The 24,985-nt window shown below is 45.5% G+C and overlaps 2 protein-coding genes across 2 annotated transcripts in view; both read right to left on the bottom strand.

Annotated features, from left to right (window-relative positions):
* Positions 1-24,985, bottom strand: part of LOC129468943 (major histocompatibility complex class I-related gene protein) — a 164,241-nt gene that overhangs the window by 85,845 nt on the left and 53,411 nt on the right. The gene's annotated exons all lie outside the window — the stretch shown is intronic.
* IER5 (immediate early response 5) lies at positions 5,804-8,078 on the bottom strand. The gene has a single exon (XM_055255094.2). The coding sequence runs from the start codon at positions 7,743-7,745 to the stop codon at positions 6,762-6,764; it is 984 nt and encodes a 327-aa protein (XP_055111069.1). The 5' UTR covers positions 7,746-8,078; the 3' UTR covers positions 5,804-6,761.

Raw genomic sequence — 24,985 nt, 5'->3', positions numbered from 1 at the left:
GTTCTAGAAAGCAGCACACGCAGTTCCAGCAAAAAAAAAAAAAAAAAAAAAGTTGGGGTGGGGAGCGGAAATGCCGTGTAGCCCACGTTCGGGCTCCCCTGGCTTTGCCTCTCCTTTCCTGCATCTGGCCACAAGCCAAGTTGGGTTTCAGCTGCTGCTCCTGTTTCTAGGATGTATACTCCCCTACCCACCCCCTGCTATTATGATGGAATTGGCGGTCTGGTGAGACAGTCAGAGGATGATTTCCCGCTAACACAGCTGTGGCTTGATCTCCAGGGCCCAGAGTCTCTGGAGATTCTTTGCAAGTCTCGTGGTCAGGAAATCCAAATCTTTGCTCCTTCTTAGCGGGCTGTAGCATTCCCACTCACAGTTCTCTCCTTAGCAGTCAAGTTCTTCCCGAGGAAAATAATGAACACGAGTGTCCTCAGGAGAGGGTGGAGGGAGGGGAGACAGAGAAAGACCCAGACAGACAGAAATGGAAAGACAAAACAGCTAGAGTGCTGAAAGAAGTATCTATGCCACAGAAGACAGGCAGATCCTGTGACTGGCTAGAAAGAACGAACCAGATGTGGATCAACATAGAGAAAAACTCATGGATGGTATCTTGGATTCTGGAAGAGGATCGATTGTGGAGAGTACCAGAGGAAATCCTACACTTCAGAGACAACATCAGTGTTTGCACAGAGGGAACAAAATGGTTTTTCTTTCACCTCACAGCATGCAGGTTTCCAACAGCTGCTCTGCCCCAAGACTTGAGAGGTGGAATGGGTTGAAGAACAAGCAGGTGGGAACACATGGCTTTCCGCACATCCCTGAATTCTAGAAAAACTGAAAGGAGCCTTGTCTTGGCATCTGGTGGAATGATTGGGCTGGGGCAACCTTGCAGAGGCCCCATTCATAGGGAAAAAGCAGAGGGCTGGGACCAGGTCTGCCTTGGTGCTAAATGGATGGAAAGGGGGCAGCTGTCTCACCATCCTGTAAGTTAAGGATATGGCTTACCACACAGGCCTAGAGGCTTCTTGTGACCAGGTCCCAGAAAACCTTATTACATAAAAAGTAGATTTACTGCAAATATCCCAGATGATACGGTTTGCCTCTATGTCCCCACCCAAATCTCAAGTTGTAATCCCCACATGTCAGGGGAGAGAAGTGATTGGATTATGGGGTGGTTCCCCCATGCTGTTCCCATGATAGTTTTATAAATGGTAGTTTTTCCTGCGCTCACACGTGCTCTCACCTGCTGCCATGTAAGACATGCCCACTTCCCCTTCCGCCATGATTGTAAGTTTCCTGAGGCTTCCCCAGATATGCAGAACTGTGAGCCAATTAAATCTCTTTTCTTTGTCAATTACCCAGTCTCCGGTATTTCTTTATAGTAGTGTGAAAATGGACTAATACACCAGGCCAGCTCTATGCCAGTCCCCTAAAAGAATCACCTGCTAGAGGTGCTCAGTGGCAGTGCTGGGTACCAGCCCTTCTTCTTGCAGCTTCCAAAAGCTGATAGCCAATACTCTATTTCACCTGCCCATAAGTGGGTAGCATCCGGTGGTAGAGGCTGCTGCTGGTCTGGAGAGGAGAGAGGAGAGGCCCTGTCAGGAATGCAGTCCCTGGAGGTTTCTCCTTCCCTGCCTGAAGGATTCCAGAGGTCTGAGATAAACCCCAGGCTGTAGTCCAGCAAAGAGCTCTGGGCTGTATTCCTCTGGGAGACAGCAATTGCTAGAGAGAGATTTTATTTTAAAACCCCCATTCCCACTGGGGGAGGGAGCAGTGGTAGCAGGCATTGGGAAAAACTGTGTTTGAATCAGGAAGGAGGCATTCAGCTAGATGTGCGTATCCTTTCACACTTTCTGCTCTTCCACATTTGTTCCCTATCGTACCCTTAAGAATTATTACTGAAAAACTCCAAGGGCATGCGTTAAGATCACAGTGATTCCTAACATCAACTCTCCTTCTATGTTTTTCCTCCCAAGGCTTTCCACTGGGTTGAATTTTAAATTTGAACAATGGTTCAAAGGCTGAGAGACAAACTGCTCATTACTGGAAAGAGTGCCAGGAATCCTGGGAAGCAAGCCTCCCTCCCCACCGGAGCACTGCACCTCATAGTAATGGCCTCTTTCATAGTCACGGAAAGGTTGGATCAGCGTTTCTTTTCTTTCCTGTCTTTTTTCAGGGACTGCTGGGATAAAAGGAAGTCTAGAAGAATAAAAAATTCACAAACAGGACAAGAATAAAATATTTAGGGCAAGAGATCAGAAATCCTTTGGTTATTCAGTGAACTGAACTAACTCTACTTTTTTTTTAAAAAGTACAAGGAAATAAATGTCCATCAAACGCCATATCACAGTAGGATTAGCCTGTCGACCCCATCACACAGGATCTGAGGCTAGGTTATCATGCCTAGTAAGTTGCAGTAAGAGAGACTCAGACTAACCCAATGATAAGATGGAACAGTTTTATAATTATTAATTTCATTCCCAATATTTCCTACATCTTTATTCTGAGAAGCTTTCCACCAAACTTGTCAAATGACCTATTTCCTCTCACTTCACACTCCCAAATCCAATCAGTGATGAGTAGAAGGAAAGGTTATTTGGTGCCATAAAGAAAACCCAGTCACTTGGGAGGAGCAACTCAGGCTTTCCATCATTAGTTCCCATCGCCAAGAACAAATGATAGTTTCTACAAGGGAAGACAGGGTTAAAACGACATGTTTGAGAAGTACATACTGGGCCGGGGGCAGTGGCTCACGCCTGTAATCCCAGCACTTTGGGAGGCCAAGGCAGGTGGATCACCGGAGGTCAGGAGTTTGAGACCAGCCTGGTCAACATGGTGAAACCTCGTCTCTACTAAAAATACAAAAGTTAGCCGGACGTGGTGGCGCATGCCTGTAATCCCAGCACTTTGGGAGGCTGAAGCAAGAGAATCGCTTGAACTAGGGAGGCAGAGGTTACAGTGAGCTGAGATCACACCACTGCACTCTAGCCTGGGTAACAGAGCGAGACTCTGCCTCAAAAAGAAAAAAAAAGTACATTACTAACATTTATCCCTTTATTCCCACCACCATTTTATATTTTTATATTTTTAGTACAGACAGGGGTTCACTATGTTGGCCAGGCTGGTCTTGAACTCCTGACCTCAGGTGATCCACCTGCCTCGGCCTCCCAAAGTGCTGGGATTACAGGTGTGAGCCACCGCACCCAGACTTTATTCCCTATTAATGTGATCTTCTTGGAGTACTTGTTGGAAAGCACTTTGAACATCTGACTTTTATGAAGCAGTCAGAAGGTTTTTTTACACCCCAGAGCTAAGGTTAATTTGATCAAGAGACTAGGTCCCTCCCAGAGTGGTCAAGAAGTGGTTAGGTGCCAAAACCATGGCATCATTTCTAGTCACACTGCATCTGATTTGGTTGTGTGGCAGCCCTAGGTTGGCATTGGGAAGGCTCTTGTCCAGGACCTATCAATAAGCATGTTTTAAACATTCCATGCCCAAGTAATTCAAGCAAAAATAACTTTATGGGCTACTTTTTTCTTTACTCATCCACAGAAAGCATTTGTATGTCAACAAGAACTTTGCTCCTTGCCTGTTTTCACTCCAGCTTACTCCTCCCTGAAAATAGAGTTGTTTGATACAATTGGAAAAAATCATCCGGTTGGTGTGAGACATTCACAGCAACAAAACTATGTTGGTAGAACAAAGCTTCCTGACTGCCAAGTGTCCAGAGAAAAAGAGGAATAAAGGAACACAGCATTCACACATAGGACCACTTAAAAATAGATTCTCCATTCTCCTCTTTTCTTACAAATACACACAAATCTTTGACCACAGTGTATCTGATTTATACACAGAATTAACTTCTACATTAACAATAATTAACAGTTGCGTGCTTATTACATATGAGGTACTCTTCTAAGAGCATTAACTTATTAATTTTCACAACCCTATGAGATAGATCCAATTACCCCAATTTTACATTTGAAAAACCTGAGGCACAGAGAGATGAAGTAACTTGTCCAAGGTCCCACAGCTAGGTGGCAGAGCCAAGATAGAAAAACCCAAGCAGGCCAGGTTGTGGTGGCTCATGCCTGCAATCCCAGCACTTTGGGAGGCTGGGGCAGGAGGATTGCCTGAGGCCAGGAGTTCAAGACAAACCTGGCCAACATAGCTCACTTTATATTTACTTTTTATAATAAAATAAATAAAGGAAGACACCAAGCAGCCTGGCTCCAGGGCCCATGCTCTAACTACTATACTATACTGCTTCTGCAACAAAAAAGAGAATGATCTTTTCTAATTCCTACAAAGCTTTATCCTCCTATCAAGTATGCCAATTTACATTCTTTAAGCAGACACATGGACCCAGGTTCATCTTAATGTGAAACCAAGGATCAACTTCAGTGTCATCCAAAACACATCAGCTCTCTTAAACACACCAAATGTTACCCTCTTTCAAACATAAAATACACTGAGATCGCTGTTCAAGCATCATACTTTCTAACAACAGGAAATGTTTGCAGAATTAAGGCCCTGGACACCTTCTTCAGTTTAAGCAGTCAGCACTTCATGGATCTTTTGTAGCTGTAACAGAATTTAAGTAGCTACTTTCTGAAAGAAAAAGTCAATTTAACAAGACCCTAATTTGAGAATGTTTAATTCTATAAATACATTATTATGGCGACAGGGCATAAAGTAGAAAGTTCCCTATGCTGAAGGAACCACTAATAGATTTGCCGAAATATCAAGGCACGAGGCACTGGCCTATTCAGCTAAAACAGAAGTTCATATAATTGGGAGTTAAAGCCAAGACACCATTCATATGCCTCTTATGCTCGAAGGCTATGACCTTTAAACCTTTGTCTCTTTCTTCAATCTCTCCCATCTTTTAAACCCTATATACTCATAAGTTGTTAGAAACCAGTACCATCTTTTAAAGTCCTGGCAACTGTACCGTTTTAATAAACACCATTCCCTAATTGATTTGCTTCTGAAATAGATTATTGAATACCTTTCAAACATTGAACATGAAGAGACAAAAAGCTCTCTTAATGGCAGAGATTTTAGTAAAATCGATGGATGTTTTGGCTATCATCGCCTAAGTGTCTGCTATGACCAAACACTGATGTCACCATTTGAGTAACAAAACAAATCAGGAAGTTTTGCTAAACGAGAATTAAATTTGCCCAGCCCTCCTTATCTGGTTTGATACAAGCAATTTCCCTCTCAGCAATACATTTACTTTCTAGATATAAGAGAAAAATTGAAAATTTACATCCTGACATCCACTGTGATGCAGAGGTGGACCTGACAATTTGGACAAGTCAGTCTCTTTCATCTTCCTATGTCAGTTCGAATGGGCTTTTAAGGTAAACTACTATCTAAACTTTTTTTTTCAATTACAAAGCTAAAAGATGACCCATATTAATAGCTTAACAGGAAACAAAGTTTTGCTGAAAACCATTTTTGTGGATAAGCGGGGCTTCAAAAGTTGGTTAAATTACTTAGTATTAGACACCCACATATTGGGTGACAAATTGGTCTAAACTGACCTTAGAAAAGGCAGTTGTAGTGGCAGGTTTCTAGAACCTGGCAGGTCGCTGATATTAGTATCTAATAGCAGTCCTCTGATCTAGGAGGAAAAATTAAACGTGTCTCTCTTGATACTTAGTGGAGTCAGTAAACAATGTCCTCAGTCTGCGAATGACTGATACTAAGAACCACACCTTCAATTTTCTAGCCCAGGCCCTGGTTTCCCTCCTCCCACTTCCCTCCCAACCCAGGCAGGTTATTACAGACAAGCAGGCAGTTACGTTGCTTCAAAATATTTAATACGTGTTACACACGTAGAAGTTACATTTTTATACAAAAATCAATACAACGAAGGAGAAAATACTGTACAAAAACCTTATCAGCTCCCCCAACCTTTATACAACAAAGACTGGAGTCACCATATCTACAAAACCATAAGGTCTTTCCACTTCGGGCTTCTGTCTGTAAACTTTCATTAAACACTTTTTAAAAGCACCGTGTAGTACTTCTGACCTAGAGCTTTTAAAAATATATCTTTTCTCTATAAACTCCATTATTTCCAAGCTTGAACTCTTCCGTGAAGTTCGTCAAGCTTTTTCTCCCCTGCGGGGAAGCAAAGGACCGTTAATATGCCCCTTTCCTAGAGTAATCACAGGATATAAACGTTTCTTCATTGGGAGAGAAAGGTGGGGAGGGACACAAGGAATCCAAGTCTGTGCTCCTGACTAAATCCCTCTCGTCTTAGGAAATCCTGTGCGGAAACGCCACTCCTGGCCCTGAAGCGGGTCTAGCTTTCCGGTGAGGGGTGGGTGTAAAGTCCCTCCCTCCCCGGAGAACGAATGGGGAACTCCCCGGCCCAAGACCTTTTAGCCGCTTCCTTCTCCACGCAGCCGGCAGAGGAAAGTCCCTGTCTGCCCCCAATCTCTTAAGCCCTGGGGAAGGGGTGGTGCATTCCAGAAGGGCAAAATAGTCTTAATGCCACAAGACAAACTTACATACACAGACATACACAAACACAAAAGTTAACGATCGTCCTCTTCCAATGAGCCTCAAGCTCCCAGGTCTCCAGATAAGCCAGATGCGCCCGGGGGCAGTTTGCGATGCCCGGAGGCAACCAGTCTGCCCAACGCGCTCAGCGCCCGCGGTCTCTGGGCGTCCTCGTAGCCGGGAAGGGCCCGGCCCTCACTTCGGGGACGCCCGCTGCTCAACCTCCTTCCTGCACGGGGGCCAAGGGCTCAGAAGGCCACGATGGCTGTGCTCCAGGGGTTCATGTCTCTCAGCACCGGCTTATCGCAGCAGATCTGCCCGGGCTCGGCGGCTTCCGGACTGCTCTCCTCTCCCTCCTCTTCCTCCCTGCCGCCCCCGGGGCTTTTCCGTAGGAGTCCCGAGAAACTGGATCCGAAGATGCTGATGAGGTTAGCCACGTTCCCGGTCTCCATCTCCTCCGCGTCTTCGTCCTCTCCTCCACTCGGCGGCTGCTCTAAGTTCCGGCGGGGCTTCTTGAGCGGGGTAGAGCCGGGCGCCAGGCAGCCCGCTGGGCCGCCGCCCACCCCCGCCGCGCCGCGCTTCCTGGGGCACACCGCGGGCGGCGCGGGGGGCTCGTCCTCGGTTGGTCGCGGCGCGCAGCAGCAGGCAGCGCGGGGGGTCGCGGCCGGTGTACCCGGCAGGTCCTCCCCGCTTAGGAGGCAGCCGCAGGGGCGGCGCGCGGCACGAGATCCCTCGGGGAAGACGCCCCAGCCTCCGGCGGGACCCTCGGCTTCTCTGGCTGCCGCCGGGCGCGGCCCCTCCACGCGGCTCCAAGCAGCTTCCGTCGCGTCCACCTCTCTGCCCTGAAGAACGTCCCCGACTCCAGTCACCGTGGCCACCGGGACCTCTTCCACTACCCGCGGCGCGTCTGAGACGTATGAGCGCTCCGGCTGCGGCTCTGTCTCCGGCCAAGAGGCACGGGCGGCGGGCGGGGGCGGCTCTCCCCAGCCGGCGGGTGGCCCTGCCGCCGGCTCCCCGGACTGCTGCTGCGGTGGCGGCGCCGGGGTCCCAGCGGGACCGGCCAGGTAGAGGCCGGGGCACGGGTCGCTCAGGTAGACTTGGCGGGCGCTGCGCAGCACCAGCGAGACCAGAAGGTTCTTATGCAGCTTGATGCCGCCGCGCTGGACCCGCGAGTTGTAGATCTTGCCCAGAGAGATGCTGACGATGCGGTGAGCCTCCAGTTTGAACTCCATCCTGCCTCCCCTGCACAGGGCCGTCGGCGCCGGGGTGACGGGGTGTTACGTTCGGAAACTGGGAGGGAACAGGAGGCGCAAACAAGTCCACCCCCTGGGCACACCCTCGATCACCTAAGACTCCGAAGAGAAACGACTCCAGTGACACGCGCGCTGCTCTACTAACCTCTCCACACAAAACAACTACCCCGCCTCAGGTCCGGTCGCTAAACAGGGTAGCCCGGCCGCCCCGCACCTTATATAGGCTTCTCGACCGCCAATCACGAAGGGCCGCCAACCGTTCCGGGGCTGGCCGGCGCGCCCTCGTGCGCCGCGCACGGCCAATCGGAGCCCGAGGAGGGGCTCCAGGGCCCGTTCGAACGTTAGTCCCGCGGAGCAGGCTCTTAAAGGGGGCGACGGCTTGTGGCCGCAGACCAGACCCGCGGGGAGTGAGTGTTGGGGACCGTGCTCGAGAGCGCTACTGTTTGGAGTTACAGATTCTGGCTTGTGCGATGGCTTGCCGGAACCAAAGCGAACAAAATATTCGAACTTTCTTCCGAGCAGGGTGGTGGACTCTGTTCTGCCATAAAGTCCTGATCCTTCCCTAATCGACTCCGCCCTCACCAGCCAGGCCACCGTTTCCAGGCCGGCCACACCTGTAAGCGACCCCCCTCAACTCTGGCAAAAATAGAGATGGTGGCCGTACGCGGCGGAGGACACCCCTGGATAACAAATAGTATTACTGCAAAGTATTAGACAATCATTATTTTTGGATGAGCCGCTTTCCCCGCTAGAGTCACATACACTCTTAGCAGCTGTCAGTTCTAACCCCAAAGAAAAGGGGGATTCTAAAAGTTTTTGGCTAGGTTTTTGGCTTCTTATCAAGGAATTGTGTCTAGATACAAAGTTATTGGTTGTCCTCTAAAGCTGGCGTCTTTCACTTTGTTCTCTAGATTCTAGAACAAACCCAGTTATCAAATAGGTTAAATGGAAGATGTTACAGGTTCTCCACAATGATTTTTTTTCCTTTTTTTTTTCCTCCATTTCCATTTTTCCATTACAAGGACTGACCAGTCCAGCCTTGGAAAAATCGAGCAAGTTCTGAAAATAAAAAGAAAGAAGTCCTGTGTTCCCATGATGATGTCATAATTTCATTTTGTGTCAAGGTAAAAATATAGTGCTAGGGAGTTCCAGAATTTTCTGGTCAGTCAACAACTTAGTCCATCTACTGGTCCTTATAAGTATATCAGGACACAATGACCACAGGGTTGCCCAGGGTACTGGACTGGAAACATGGAGTCACTTCCAGTAAGTTCCACCGATGCTCCACCACAGACCTGCCTGAGGACTCTGGGTAAATAACCTCAGGCCACCTCAGTGTCTCCACTGCTGAAAAGGGGAAGTCACATACACATGTGCTTTATCGTACAGATGATAAGTGACAACTTCTCAGCCACAATCTGAATGAGAAAACTAAGCACTGCTTTCTTGGAGTCCATGTGGAACCCTGGGCCTGATCCTGCCCCAGGGGTTGGTCAAGCAATGAATTTATTTAGGAAAAATACCAGTGAAGAGTGGGCTTGATCCTGACCAATTCACAATCTCCAGAGGATGTGATGGCTCAATGGCATTACCTGTGCCCACACCTGATGGTAACTGAGACAGCAGGCTCTGAGACCCAGAGTTCCTCCCCTCTAGGAATTTTCAGCCCACGTAGAGAAAGAGATAAAATAATGACACAATTATAAAACCAAATAGCATATATTGAGTAACAACGCAAGAATTTTTCTCTTCTCTTTTTCTTTGCAAGTTATTAGTCACTATAAAGCAATGGCTAAGAGCACAGGCTGTGGAGGCCAGCTTCCTAGATTGGAATCCCAGCTTCACCTTTCACTTGCTGCATGGCCTCTGGAAAATTATTTCACTTCTCTGTGCTGCCGTCGTTTTTATTACAAAATAATCAGCTGGGTGTGGTGGCTCACGCCTGTAATCCTATCACTTTGGAAGGACAAGGCGGGCGGATCACTTGAGGTCAGGAGTTCAAGACCAGCCTGGCTAATATGGTGAAACCCTGTCTCTACTTAAAAAAAAAATACAATAGTTAGCCTGACATGGCGGCAGTTGCCTGTAATCCCAGCTACTCGGAAGGCTGAGGCAGGAGAATGGCTTGAACCCAGGAGGCAGAGGTTGCAGTGAGCCGAGATCACACCATTGTACTCCAGCCTGGGCAACAGAGTGAGACTCTGTCTCAAAAAATACAATACAATAAAATAAATATAAATATAATAATAATAATGCCTACCTCTTAGAGTTTTTGTGAGGATACAACAAGGTAGCACATGCAAAGCTCATAGAACAGCACCTGGCATATAATAAGCTATCAATGTAGGCTAGTTCTCAGAACACACTACCCCGCATACTCCCTTGGGGTGGGAGAAGAGGCTGGGAGAAGAAAGGAACATAGATGGGAGAAAGTTTCACCAAAGAAGTTGTATCTGAAGAGGGTGATGAAACCCTCTGAGGTAGGATCCACAAGTTCCAAGCAGCAGGAGCAACAGAGTCCAGTGTAGGGAACATCTTACTTTGCAGTTGTGCTGGGCACATGCCCAAAAGCAAGTGGGAAAGGCTAGAAACAGAGGCCGAGGCTGCATGATAGTGGGTTGTGGGTGCCTTAGTGAGGAGATAGGACCACAGGGACCTTACTAAAGGTTGTTCAGTAAGGGAAACACAGAATAGATTCCAGAACAGTTGGTGCCTAGAAGAGCACGTATAAAGCTCTTGTGGAAATTTAGGCAAAGGGTTGTGAAGACCTGAACTAGGTGAAGGCAACAAGAATGAAGAAACTGGCAGGGCGTGGTGGCTCACGCCTGTAATCCCAGCACTTTGGGAGGCCGAGGTGTGTGGATCACGAGGTTAGGAGTTCAAGACCAGCCCGGCCAGCATGGTGAAACCCTGTCTCTACTAAAAATACAAAAAATTAGCCGGGCATGGTGGCACATGCCTGTAATCCCAGCTACTCTGGACGCTGAGGCAGGGGAATTGCTGAAACTCAGCAGGCAGAGGTTACAGTGAGCCGAGGTCGCACCATTGCACTCCAGCCTGGGCGACAGAGCGAGACTCCATCTCAAAAAAAGAATGAAGAAACTGAGAGACAAAAGAACTTTAGTGATGATCTGGGATGCTCCCACTCACCCATCCAGACAGGTTATTGCTAGCGCCAGCGTCTTGCCTTCCATGAAGCCTTTCTGACCCACCTGAGCTGAGCTTTTCCATCATCCACCACTGTACTCAGCACACTCCTTCATCATTGCCCTCATCACTTTCTCCTGTCATGCCCAGTGCCCCTCCCAGACTATGCCCTCATTGAAGGCAGGAGCCCAGCTCATATTTGTAGCCAGGATATGGTGAAAATACATAACAACTGGTGCAATACAGGCACTAACCATCAGAACAGGGTCCTGGAAGCCCTTACAAAGCTAGGGGTTTGCAGGGCTCCTGCAAGAGGGGCTGCATGGCCAGTAAGGGGGCTACTCACGGGCTTAGGGCAGAGGTTCTATCAACTGACGTGGAAACATTTCAATACTTTAACAACTGGGTTGGCTGTACCAGTGCATACTGAGTGATTATGCACTTGGATTAATGAATTCCTAATAATAATAATGTTTACCAAGCACTGTGCTAGACATAGTACACGCATTATTTAGCACATTTATAAAGTTCTGAAAGTAGACATCATTATCTTCATTTACATTTAACCTACTTAAAGCTCCAGTGTGGGGTCATGGGGTTAGATTGCCTGGCTCCACTTCTCACTGCTGTGTAACCTTTGGAAAGTCATCTCACCTCTAGGTAAAATGGGAAATCCATATTCTAGTTTGTTTATATAGGCAAGTTATTTAACCTCTTTGTGCCTCAGTCTCCTGTGAAAAAAATGGGAATAATAAAAATAACTAGGCCGGGCGCAGTGGCTCACGCTTGTAATCCCAGCACTTTGGGAGGCCGAGACGGGCGGATCACGAGGTCAGGAGATCGAGACCACGGTGAAACCTCATCTCTACTAAAAATACAAAAAATTAGCCGGGCGTGGTGGCAGGCGCCTGTAGTCCCAGCTACTCGGAGAGGCTGAGGCAGGAGAATGGCGTGAACCCGGGAGGCGGAGCTTGCAGTGAGCCGAGATTGCGCCACTGCACTCCAGCCTGGGTGACAGAGCGAGACTCCGTCTCAAAAAAAAAAAAAAAAAAAAAATAACTAAATTGCTTAGTACGGTTCCTAGCACCATATAAACACTTGTAATTCTTAGTTATTGTTGTTATTATGGTTATTGTTATTACACCAGTGCCTAGCACAGTTCTGAACACATAGTAGGTACACTCTTAGTACTTGTTGAATTTTTAATTCTTTTTCTGCTGTACCACATAATAGGTGCTTAATAAATGTCTGATGGCTTTTAAGTTGCACATTATCACTGTCATTATCAGGATTTTCTTTGATCCTGAGCCAACGAAATGGAACCTTTAGAATTCATGTCTGGAGGGCCCGAGTTCTTATGATCAGGAAACTTCACCTCCACCTACCAAAAAAAGTGGGACGATAGCATATTCTTCTAAGCTTTAGCAAGCAGGAACTGAGTTAGAATTTGCCATCATCCATCCCTGAGATTTTGTCAGTTGAAAAAAGAAGTTCGCAGCATGATCAGAAACAGTAGGGTTATCAGAAGAACAGAGGAAGCAACTGCTCTGGAAGAAAAGGCCAGAGCACCTCCCACAGGTCTGTTCTGTCTTTTCACCCCTCTGCTGGGCACAGGCAGATTAGTACAAGGAGCTTTGGGCTCTGCTGTTCCCACAGCTGTCTGAGGCTGCTCAGGGGCTATCTGGGCTCAAGCCTGTGGATTCCTGTCAGCACAGGGCTGCTCTACCCACTGCTGTTGACGCTATTTACGCCCTTGTTTACACAGCTAATTGAAGCCTAAGTATTATTATCAGACGATTAAAGATCTTAACTTGCCTTAAATTACGTCTGGTCTGTGCAAACCCACTATAGATTATGCACACGGTAGCTATGTGAGAAGTAACAATTAGTAAGAAGGGAGTTGGTGAAAGAAGAATGTTATTTGCACTGTCCCTACCTTTCAATATTAGGACATTTTCAATTGGTGGGGGGTGAAGGGCAGTGTCAATGTTGCTTATGCAATCAAATAGTCATTTGTATGACATACTAAATTTTTAGGGGGAAAAGATCTATAAAAATACATTATTAGCACTTTATGTAAGTGATACTCCTTTTTTTCTTCTGAGAACAGACAAATCCACTTTTTTTTTTTTTTTTTCTGAGACAGAATCTCACTCTGTTGCCCAGGCTGGAGTGCAGTGGTGTGATCATGGCTCACTGAAACTTCCGCCTCTCAGTCTTCCAAGTAGCTGGGACAACAGGCGCATGTCACCACAATGGCTAATTTTTGTATTTTTAGTAGAGATGGGGTTTCACCATGTTGGCTACGCTGGTCTCAAACTCCTGACCTCAATTGATCCACCTGCCTCAGCCTCCCAAAGTGCTGGGATAACAGGTATGAGCCACTGCACCTGGCCCAAATCCACTTTTTAGTTTGTTCCTTTTTTCTCTCACTATTCTGGATATTGTACATCTTTTTTTTTTTTTCTCTTGGCTGCTTGATTTTCTTTTTCATTTTTCTTTTATTTTTATTTTCTTTTATTTTTTGAGACAGAGCCCTGCTCTGTCGCCCAGGCTGGAGTGCAGTGGCACAATCTCAGCTCACTGCAGCCTCCACCTCCCGGGTTCAAGCAATTCTCCTGCCTCAGCCTCCCGAGTAGCTGGGACTACAGGCGTGCACCACCACACCTGGCTAATTTTTGTATTTTTAGTAGAGACAGGGTTTCACCATGTTGGCCAGGATGGTCTTGATCTCTTGACCTTGTGATCTGCCCGCCTTAGCCTCCCAAAGTGCTGGGATTACAGGCGTGAGCCACCGTGCCTGGCCCTGGCTACTTGATTTTCTTTCTTTCTTTTTTTTTTTTTTTTTTTTTTTTTTTTTTTTTTGAGATGGAGTCTCGCTGTGTCACCCAGGCACCCAGGCTGGAGTGCAGTGGCGCGATCTCGGCTCACTGCAAGCTCCGCCTCCCGGAGTCAGGGATTTTCTATATAATTTTTAAATTTTCAAATGGCGTTTGACTAGGAATGCACACCAAAACCTGTCTTTTTCCCTCCTCTCCATTTTCATTCCTAAACTGCTTACAACCCTGCCCACCTTCTTGTACTAAATTTTGAATCTTTGTTCAGATAACCTTAAATTGTTTTTTGTCTTTTCTGTTTTTTGGTTTTTGTTTTGTTTTTGTTTTTGTTTTTTAGACAGAGTCTTGCTCTGTTGCCCAGGCTGGAGTACAGTGGTGGGATCTCAGCTCACTGCGACCTTTGCGTCCTGGGTTCAAGAGATTCTTGTGTCTTAGCCTCCCTGGGATTACAGGCATGCGCCACCACACCTGGTTAATTTTTTTGTATTTTTACTAGAGATGGGGTTTCACCATGTTGGCCAAGCTGGTCTTGAATTCCTGACCTCAAGTGATCTGCCGGCCTCAGCCTCCCAAAATGCTAGGATTACAGGCATGAGCCATTGCACCGGCCACTAGAGAACCTTAAACTGTTTTTATGATCAACCTTTTCAGATCCTGTCTCCTTTAAGACTCCTAAGGAAAATAAATTCTTCAATAAGGGTAGAGAAATCAAACTCATTAAAATGAGCCTAGGATCCTATTGAGCTGCAGAATGAGAAAACACCACCATATAAAACCCTAGACCTGTGCTGTTCACTACATCGGCTACTAGCCACATGTGGCTAGTGAGCATGTGAAATGTGTTAAGTACAACTGAGGAACCGCATTTTATGTTTTATGTAATTTTAATCCATTTAAATTTAAAAATTGAAGCAGAATACGTGTCTCCTGAAACCCAACCTTATTGTGTCATGTTTTTGAATTTTGAAAATCTAGCATCTCAGTTGATATGTGCTGTTACCGTAAAATACACAGCAGGTTTCAAAGACATAGGATGAAAAAGAGAATATAAAATATCTCATTTGTATTTTTATAATGGCTATATGTTGAAATGATACAATTTTGGATATATTGGGTTAAATAAAATAGATTATTAATATTAATTTAATCTGTTTCTAAAATTTTACGTATGTGGCTCGAATTATATTTCTATTGGACAATACTGCCCTGGGGACAATAAGGGGAGAGGGAGGTGTAGACATATAAATATGCATGAGCATATTGTGGGCAATTAACAAATGTCCTTGATTGGAGAAGAGGGAAAGGACAGAAAAGATAAATTTAAAAAAAAATGAAACATAAAACACTTAGTTGTAGAGTTAAGGAGAAAATCAAAGAAAAATGTAAACAACAGAACCAAATGGCCAGAAGACAGTTCTTTCTAAACAGACAACCACAAGTTCGAGGAGCACAGTTCTCCTTATTTGAATGCCATGACATAGAAATTATCACAATATTAGTTTTTAATTCAAAATATAAACATGAAAACTTAAATTTCAGGGGAGTATTTACTTGCATAACATCAGTCCCCTGGGTTGTTAGGATGCATTTATTCCTTTCAATTCTGATGTCTTTCTAGAAGTTGCAGGACCATTTGTTTTTAATGTGCCATTTTCCTGCACAAAAACCCTCAGTGGCTTCCCATGACCTTTTATGGCAAAAATCCAATTCTCTGGCATGGTCTCCAGAGTACTACACAATACATTGTCAAAGACAAACAACCAAGAGCGGTGCACAGAGCTGGGGCTCACTGGGTGTCCTGGCAGCTCTTACTAGCTGTGTGTCAGCAAATTTGAAGGTGGTCCTTTTCTCATAAAACTGAGGAGTTGGACTAAATCAGTAGACCTCAAACTAAGGCTATACGTTAGAATCACCTCCTGAACTTTTAAACCTCCAGACACCCAGGCCTCACCCCGATCACTTAAATCAGTGTCTGAGGTGAAACCCAGCACTGAAATTTTTAAAAGCTCCGTGAGTAATTACAACGTGCATCCACATTTGAGAACTGGTGTCCTAGCCAATTGTTTTAGAATCATTTTAGGTCCAAAATTCTATGATTCTATGAATCTAGGCTAATCTTTCCAACCTTTCTACTATCCTGAACAATATAAATGCCCTCTTTCTCAGCTAGACAGATCTAATCAGAAGTATATGTCTCAGCCGAGTGCGGTGGCACAGACCTGTAATCCCAGCACTTTGGGAGGCTGAGGCAGGTGGATCACCTGAGCTCAGGAGTTCGAGACCAGCCTGACCAACATGGTGAAACTCTGTCTCTACTAAAAATACAAAAATTAGCTAGGCGTGGTGGTGCTTGCCTGTAATCCCAGCTACTCCAGAAGCAAATCGCTTGAACCCAGGAGGCAGAGGTTGCAGTAAGCCCAGATCATGCCATTGCAGTCCAGCTTGGGCAACAAGAGCGACACTCTGTCTCAAAAAAGAAAAAAAAAGTATATATCTCATCCAGTTTCTTAACAAGAAATCATCTTCCCTCCCACCCAAATTCTGCACATCACTTCCTCCAGGAAGTCTTCTGTGCCCATTGATGCTTATTGTGTGCTCACACACACACACACACACACTCTGTCTCATAATCCAACAGTTGTTTGTTACTTAAAACCACAGTAGCACTCACTATCTTGTGGTATCCCTTATATTTCTGTTTTGTATTATATCTTGTTTACTCATATTACTTAACTTTTATATGGATATAGTTCTCATTTCCCAATAGCATTATTGAGTGCTCGGAGACAGCACTTTGGGAGGCCAAGGCGGGCAGATCACCTGAGGTCAAGAGTTCAAGGCCAGCCTGGCCAACATGGTGAAACCCCATCTCTACTAAAAATACAAAAATTAGCCGGGTGTGGTGACGCATGCCTGTAATCCCAGCTACTCAGGAGGCTGAGGCACAAGAATCGCTTGAACCAGAGAGTTGGGGTCAAGATTGCACCACTGCACTCCAGCCTGGGCTACAGAGCAAGACTCTGTCTCGAAAAATAAATAAACAAAGTGTTGGGAGATGCTCCATTACACTTTTTTGCATCCTGCCCTCCCTGTAACCAGCACCCTGAATATTGCTATGTTTGTATCAGGGGATGAATGACTATTGAATAAATGGATTAATTAATGGGTTCCTAAAATTTAAGGCCAGAATATTTAAACGCAGCCAATTAGAGGATAAAAAAGAGTACTTGACATAAATTATTCTAGTGGTAGATTAACCAAATATTACCGCAAATACATTTTATCATACCCTAGCTCATAATTTTTCATGACTCTACATTATGCCATTTCCCTACAAAAGCTATTTTTCACATAAAATAAGTTGATTTTAAACAGTTTCCTTTTCCTGCCATGGTGTTTACAAATGTGTGATTTTTATCACTGAGCTAATTGCTTGCCCACTCTGTTCCGATTAAACGTTTATTGTGGATTACTGATGCACTGAAAACCTTACAGGCTATCAGCAGCTCATTTAGGGACCACCTATATATTTCTTTCAGCCAATAAGAAAATCTTGCCCCCTTCTGCCTCCTCCTATTCTAACTGTAGTAGCTAATAGAACATATTCTAATTCATTAGTCAAGTTCACTTTAGATCAACACAGCTGATCTAAATTCTAACATGAATGTTCATTCAGTTCAAAAACCCTAAATCACTAACCGATCGTATGCTCATTTTGACTAAGCAAATTCTGAGTAAGTATTTATACAAACACATCCTCCAGTGCAAAAGGAAGTTTCAGATCTGCTGGTTAACCAGGAGCTACTGTGTGGCGGATTAGTAGATTTGTGTTTATAAGGCAGTCTGAGCTCTTTTGAGGAAAAATGTAAAATAGGCATTCTCTCATATCCTTCCCTTAATCATTATCACTTACATAGTTCTCTGAGCCCAACTCCTCTATTAATAAGAGATCATTCCACTTGGAGTTTCCTGAAAATGCTGAAAGATCATTGTATTAAAAAAAAAAATGTAGCTGAGCACAGTGGCTCATGCCTGTAATCCCAGCACTTTGGGAGGCTGAGGCGGGTGGATCACTTGAGGTCAGGAGTTTGAGACCAGCCTGACCAACATGCTGAAACCCCGTCTTTACTAAAAATACAAAAGGTAGCTGGGCATGGTGGCACATACCTGTAATCCCAGCTACTTGGGAGGCTGACGCAGGAGAATTGCTTGAAGCTGGAAGGCAGAGGTTGCAGTGAGCCGAGATTGCGCCACTGTACTCCAGCCTGAGCAACAAGGGTGAAATTCTGTCTCAAAAAAAAAAAAAATGTCAAGTAGGATTAGCCATGCTTCCATATGAGCATTGGTCTAGGAAGAAAACCAAGTAGTTATAAAATGATTGGTAGTGTTGCCCTTTTAAGAAGCATAAGATTTTGGCCTGTGCGGTGGTTTACACCTATAATCCCAGCACTTTGGGAGGCCAAGGCAGGCACATCACTTGAGCCCGGGAGTTTAAGATCAGCCTAGCCAACATGGTGAAACCCCGTCTCTACTAAAAATACAAAACTTGGCCGGGTGTGGTGGCGCATGCCTGTAATCCCAGTTACTCTGGAGGCTGAGTCACGAGAATTGCTTGAACCTGGGAGGCAGAGGTTTCAGTGAGCCCAGATCACATCACTACACTCCAGCCTGGGTGACAGAGCGAGACCCTGTCTCAAAAAAAGAAGCATAAGATTTGGGTTCCCAGTTTTTGCCCCTTCCCACCCATTTCCTTCAGAGGCTGACCTAACTCTTGGAAAGTCTTAGAATCACATGGGGGCCTCTGAGGTCACAGTTCCGAGTAGCTTTTTCTTAGTCTGGGACTTTTTCTGTTTGATTTTGAACTTGTCTGTGCTGTGATGGAGTGAGCGTGTGTCATGGTGAATTCTCCCATTAGTGTGCCTGGCTAGAATTGTTTTCTCGTGTGTCAGTGGGGTGTTGGCGGGGCTTGGGGATCTGCTTAGTCAGTTTGGCTGCGGTGGTTTGGTCAGAATGGACGGCAAAACCCCTGGTGTTTCATTTCTGTTATGAAAGGTTTTTGCTTGGCTGTTTTTGTTTTGTTTTTGAGGTTATAAATGATTTTTAAACTATTTTGATAGGTTTCTGGGCCAATATTATGTTTCTTTATGTCTTTCCATTGGGTGGAAGAATGAATTTTGTTTTTTTTTTAAAATTAGTTTGGGTGCCTGTGCCTGAAAAGGACAAGGAGTCCTCTTTCCCCTCCCTTCTCACAGATGCAAGAGTGAAATAGAGTGAAGGCAAGGGCACTGCTCTGCTCTTTTTTGTTCCCCCATGGAAAGGTTTCACAAACAATTAACAACCCTCCCAACTCTGCTGCTGTTTCCCAAAATAGCAGCTCCTCTGCTGCCATGGTAGATGGAGGCCTTCAGGGGAGGAAGACACAAAGGTGCCCTCTTTATGAAGCCTGAACGTCTGTGAGATCTTGAAGGCAGAGGCGGAAGCCCAGGGGATTAAATTAGCAGGCAGCCCAGCCTCCACCTGGAAGGGAAATAGATAATAGGCTTTAAAGATAGGAAACAGCCTGTGCTCCAAAATAATAATTTCCAAAAGCAACACATGATGGATCCTGAGAGAGTTTTCTTTCCCCCTACTTCATAATTTTGAAGCGAAATCGTCCTTTAAGATGTCGCTCAGCAAGTGAGTCAGGTCTTCGGTATTCCTGCAATTTTGCTTCACCTTGCCCCCATATTTGGAAGGACTGTTGCAGCCAGCCCTTCTATAAGCCTGATTCTCAGTTACAGAAATTGCTCAGCATCAGGTCTTGAAGAGATCTGATTAGAACCAAGGCTGCTGCTGCAGCCACCTCTCCTTCATTGTCAGCTTTGTCCTTCCTTCCTGTTTCCTTCTCTCCTTTTTCTGCTCTCCTCGCCTGCCACTTTTACTTCTTCCTCTTCATTGTCTATGAAAGACTCCCTCTCACACTCCCCCATGTCAACTGGTACTGCCAGCCCAGGCTCTGTGGGTCCTGAAATGTCTCCTATCATGACTGGGGATGTGGATGGGAAGGGAAAGCACACGATGAGCTGAATGAGGGGAACAGACCCACAGCATGCCTTTGAGAAGGTCCAGAGCCTGAGGTGAAGGAGGACCATGGAGAAATGGAAGGACCAAACTGCGCCCCCAAAGTATCAACAGATTGTACATATCAAATTGGAATCTGGATTTTGCTGTTTCTAAATTTCCTTGCAATATACCTAAAGGGAATTAAAGCAGCCATCAACGACAACAAAAAAGGCCGGGTGTGGTGGCTCAAGCCTGTAATCCCAGCACTTTGGGAGGCCGAGGGGGGCGGATCACGAGGTCAGGAGATCGAGACCATCCTGGCTAACACGGTGAAACCCTGTCTCTACTAAAAATACAAAAAATTAGCCGGACGTGTTGGCGGGCGCCTGTAGTCCCAGCTATTCGGGAGGCTGAGGCAGGAGAATGGCGTGAACCCGGGAGGCGGAGCTTGCAGTGAGCCAAGATCGTGCTGCTGCACTCCAGCATGGGGACAGAGCAAGACTCCGTCTCAAAAAAAAAAAACAAACAACAACGACAACAACAACAGCAAAAAGAAATCTGTTTTATGAATGAATCCACAATCAACCTCAGCTGCTCAAAACTACGATCTTGATTCTTTAGCATTGTGTGCATACCTCTACTCTAGCAATGACATTCTAGTTCCTACGTGAATCATACAACTGTGTCTTGATCATACAACTGTGTCCTTCTGGACTGGGACTTCCCTGGGGGCAGAGGGCAGCTCTTGCCCTGTGTGTGTCCTCAGTGCCTAGCATAGTACTTGGTCCAAAGGAAGCACTGAAGTTGGAAGGGCCCTTTAAAGTGTTGGGGTGAGTGGATGGATGAATGGATGGAGAAATTAGATAATGGAGGAAGACATTTGGAATACTCATAAATCATCTCCTTTTCACCCAATAGCCAGAAAAGGAAGTATAAAATTGGCAAGCTTTCTTCTGACAGGTAGGCAAAATGGAGAAATCCTGTTAACTTTGATGTTCCAACAAGACTTTCTCCTCGTATCTCCTCTTCAGCACCTAGCACAATAGATGGCATGCACAGGGTTACTCTCGGGGCACGTTTGTTGAATTAATGATTTAGAGAAGAAAACCAGCTATTGTCCCTTCAGAAGGAGGTTTCCAGAAAAGGGAATGGAGGAGCTCTGTATAGTGATGCAAATATAAAATGTTTTACGACATTGTCTTTCCCAGTCTTGACTCTGAAACATCTTAAGGAAGAAAAAAATCTCATGAAGAGAAGAGATATTTTTGGAGACCTTGGAAGGGCTCTTAAAATAAGGAGAGAGGAATAGAAATGTATATGTGGTGTGATATTTCCAAAAGATCCTCCTTTAAAAGTGTCTGTGGCTGACTCAACTGTTAGATGTTTGGATCCAGAGATGCTTACCTTCTTTTTACTTTGGCAAGGACTCTGCATGGTACATGGATATTAATTAGGGAGGAAGGTCAGCAATGAAACAGTTGGCAAAATAGAAGCCCAGCGATCATGGCTTCTGCTCTGACCCAGACCAGGGTCAGGGAAAGGCTGTGTGAATCCACGAAGGAATGGGGTGATGCTGAGGAAATACATGATTGTGCAGGTATATAACCAACATTTAGTATAATGACAGAAGAACTCAATCTGGGATGTGCCACTCAGCTAGCTTTAAGATTATTCATTTACCCAACCTGCCCCCTACACAAGTCAAGCCCAGAAAAAAAAAAAAAGAAGCGTATGAGAGCTGAGATTTACATAGGCCAGGAGCTGTACCAAGTTTTGAACGCAGAAATTTGCGTGGGAGGTATTAGAAAGGACAGTTAATTGGTTGGCTCCTGAATGTGTTAATCCTGAGCAAAGCTGTGTTAGTACCTCATTAGCACATTAATTCTACAGACTATTCTCTGCAGTTCTGTATCACTTAATATCCTGAGCATTTCTGGAGGTTTTTGTTTTCTGCTTTTTGTTTTTTGTTTCCAAAATCAGGTTGTATTGCAAACTAAGAGTCTTGGTTCAAAAGTCCTTGTTCAGGAACATTTTAGATTAAGAAAAGATAAGGTTGTAAATATATGTCTGAAATACTGAGCTTGGTTCTTTCTTTTCTGTTCAGAAAACCTGTGGCTGGTCTGGGTATTGTCATGGTTCCTCATCTCTTCTGGAAGCACACAGTGAGAGGTGAGCAGCATTCCAACCCTGCCAGCTGTGCCAGAAATGGCATCCAGGGACGCTGAAGGATGCCATGTCCTCATCTCCACACACCCATACCCTCTCTCTCAAAGGAGAAGGGGGTGCTCACAGTTCTCTTTTCTTTTCTTTTTTTTTTTTTTTTTTTTTTTTTTTTTTTTGAGACGGAGTCTCACTCTTTCACCCAGGCTGGAGTGCAGTGGCGCGATCTCGGCTCACTGCAGGCTCCGCCCCCCGGGGTTCACGCCATTCTCCTGCCTCAGCCTCCCTTGTAGCTGGGACTACAGGCGCCTGCCACCTCGCCCGGCTAATTTTTTTTTTTTGTATTTTTAGTAGAGACGGGGTTTCACCGTGTTAGCCAGGATGGTCTCGATCTCCTGACCTCGTGATCCGCCCGCCTCGGCCTCCCAAAGTGCTGGGATTACAGGCGTGAGCCACCGCGCCCGGCTTCTTTTCTTTTTTGAGACAGTGTCTCACTCTGTTGCCCAGCTGGAGGGCAGTGGCACGATCATACCTCACGGCAGCCTCGATCTCCCTGGCTCAAGCGATCCTCTGCCTCAGGCTCCTGGGTAGCTGAGACACAGGCATGTGCTACCATGCCTGGCTAATTAAAAAAAAAATTGTGGAGGCAGAAGTCTATGTTCCCTATGCTGGTCTTGAAATCCTGGGCTCAAGGGATCCTCCTGCTTCAGCTTCCCAATGTGCTGGGATTACAGGTGTGAGCAACTGGGCTGGTCTGCTCACTGTTAAGATACCGCCTTTACTCCAAAGTGATCTGCCAATTCTTCAGTTGGAACTCATTACCTCCATGGATTTTTCCATGTACCTTATTGTATTAGTCCGTTCTCACATTGCTATAAAGAACTACCTGAGACTCGGTAATTTATAAAGAAAAGAGGTTTAATTGACTCAGTTCCACAGGCTGTACAGGAAGCATGGCTGGGGAGTCCTCAGGAAACTTACAATCACGGTGGAAGGTGAAGGGGAAGCAGGCATGTCTTACATGGCTAGAGAAGGAGGAAGAAAGAGCAGAGAGAGGAGCTACACACTTTTAAACAACCAGATCTTTTTTTATTTTGAGACAGAGTCTGGCTCTGTCGCCCAGGCTGGAGTGCAGTGACGCCATTTCGGCTCACTGCAACCTCTGCCTCCTGAGTTCAAGTGATTCTCATGCCTCAGCCTCCTGAGTAGCTGGGACTACAGGCATGTGCCACCATGGCCGGCTAATTTTTATATTTTTGGTAGAGATGGGGTTTCACCATGTTGGCCAGGCTGGTCTTGAACTCCCAACCTTAAGCGATCCGCCTGCCTCAACTTCCCAAAGTGCTAGGATTATAGGCATTAGCCACTGCGCTTGTCCTAAACAACCAGATCTTGTGAGTTGAGAACTCACTATCATGAGAACAGTAAGGGGGAAATCATCCGCCATGATCCAGTCACCTCCCACCAGGCCCCTCCTCCAACACTGGGGATTATAATTCCACATAAGGTTTGGGCGGGGACACAAATCCAAGCCATATCAGTTGTTTTTTACATATGCAATATTTTCTACCATTTTCTGCCTGCATGTCTTTCTTGCTCATTAGATTAAAAGTGATTCAAGGTAGGAATCTTCTCTCTTTTTTTTTTTTTTGAGATGGAGTCTCACTCTCTCGCCCAAGCTGGAATGCATTGGTGTGATCTCAGCTCACTGCAACTTCTGCCTCCCGGGTTCAAGCGATTCTCCTGCCTCAGTCTCCCGAGTAGCTGGGGTTACAGGCACCCACCACTACATCTGGCTAATTTTTGTGTTTTCAGTAGAGATGGAGTTTCACCATGTTAGTCAGGCTGGTCTTGAACTCCTGACCTCAGGTGATCCGCCTGCCTCGGCCTCCCAAAGTGCTGGGAGTACAGGTGTGAGCCACGGTGCCCGGCTGGGAATCTTTTTCTCAACCTGTATCTCTCCAGTAGAATCCAGCCTACTGTCTTGTGTCTAATAGGCACCCCATAAATATTTGTGGCTTTGAACGTTTGCCAGATGGCAGAGGATAGTGGAAAGAGCATTGAATGAACAATGAGATTCGCATGTAGAATTCTACCACTTGTTAGGCATGTGACCCTGTGCAAACCATAGCACTACACAGTCATTGGCTTCCTAATCTGATAAAAGAAAGGGATTATCTAAGGTTCTTTCCACTGCTAACATGCTAGAAAAAGGGGAATGAAAAAGACTTTGAGTAGCCCAACTTTATTTGCCAAATTACCGGCAGTAGAAGAATATCTAAAGGAAAAAGGAGACTAGGCACAGCGGCTCATGCTTATAATCCCAGTGCTCTGGGAGGCCAAGGTGAGAGGATTGCTTGAGCCTAGGAGTTTGAGGTTACAGTGAGCCATTGCACTCCAGCCTGGGTGACACCGTGAAACCCTGTCTCTAAAAAAATAAAAATAAAAAGTAAAGGAAAAAGAAATTAAGATGTTTCCTATATGTTTCCATTGCCTATTAAAATCCCTGCAGTTCAAGTTCTAAACCAACACAATATAAGAGAACAGAAAGAACCATCATAATATTTCAGATGGTTAACTTAAAAAAAAAAATTAATTCTCAACTTCAACCACCCAATAAAGATTCACTGATTGTCTACCATGTGCCAAGCACTATACCAGGTCCTAGGAATACTAAGACAAGTAAGGTCCCATCCACTGGTGTCTTCATGAAGCTCATCTCCTTGTAGGGGAAATGGACAGGTGAGAATATAATAGAAATACATTGTAATCAGTCCTACAATATGACTATGTACAAGGACAAGGGTGAGATCAAAGACGGGAAAGGTAACTCTTCCATGCTGCAGGGCATGGGGACATGGGGAGAGCTGGGGGCCAAGGCTTATGGTATCTAAGAAGGCAGTTTGAGCTGTTTTTTCTTCTATTAGTTGCAGAAGAGGATAATGTACAGAAAGATGGGAGTGGGTAGAGAGAGCTCCAGTCACCATTCAATCCTTAATGAAGTAGCATCTGCCCCCAAAACATGCTCAGGGC

Source organism: Symphalangus syndactylus, chromosome 12, assembly GCF_028878055.3.
Source record: "Symphalangus syndactylus isolate Jambi chromosome 12, NHGRI_mSymSyn1-v2.1_pri, whole genome shotgun sequence".
Taxonomy (NCBI): domain Eukaryota; kingdom Metazoa; phylum Chordata; class Mammalia; order Primates; family Hylobatidae; genus Symphalangus; species Symphalangus syndactylus.
Note: the sequence above shows the minus strand (reverse complement) of the source record. Positions and strands in the feature narration are given on the sequence as shown.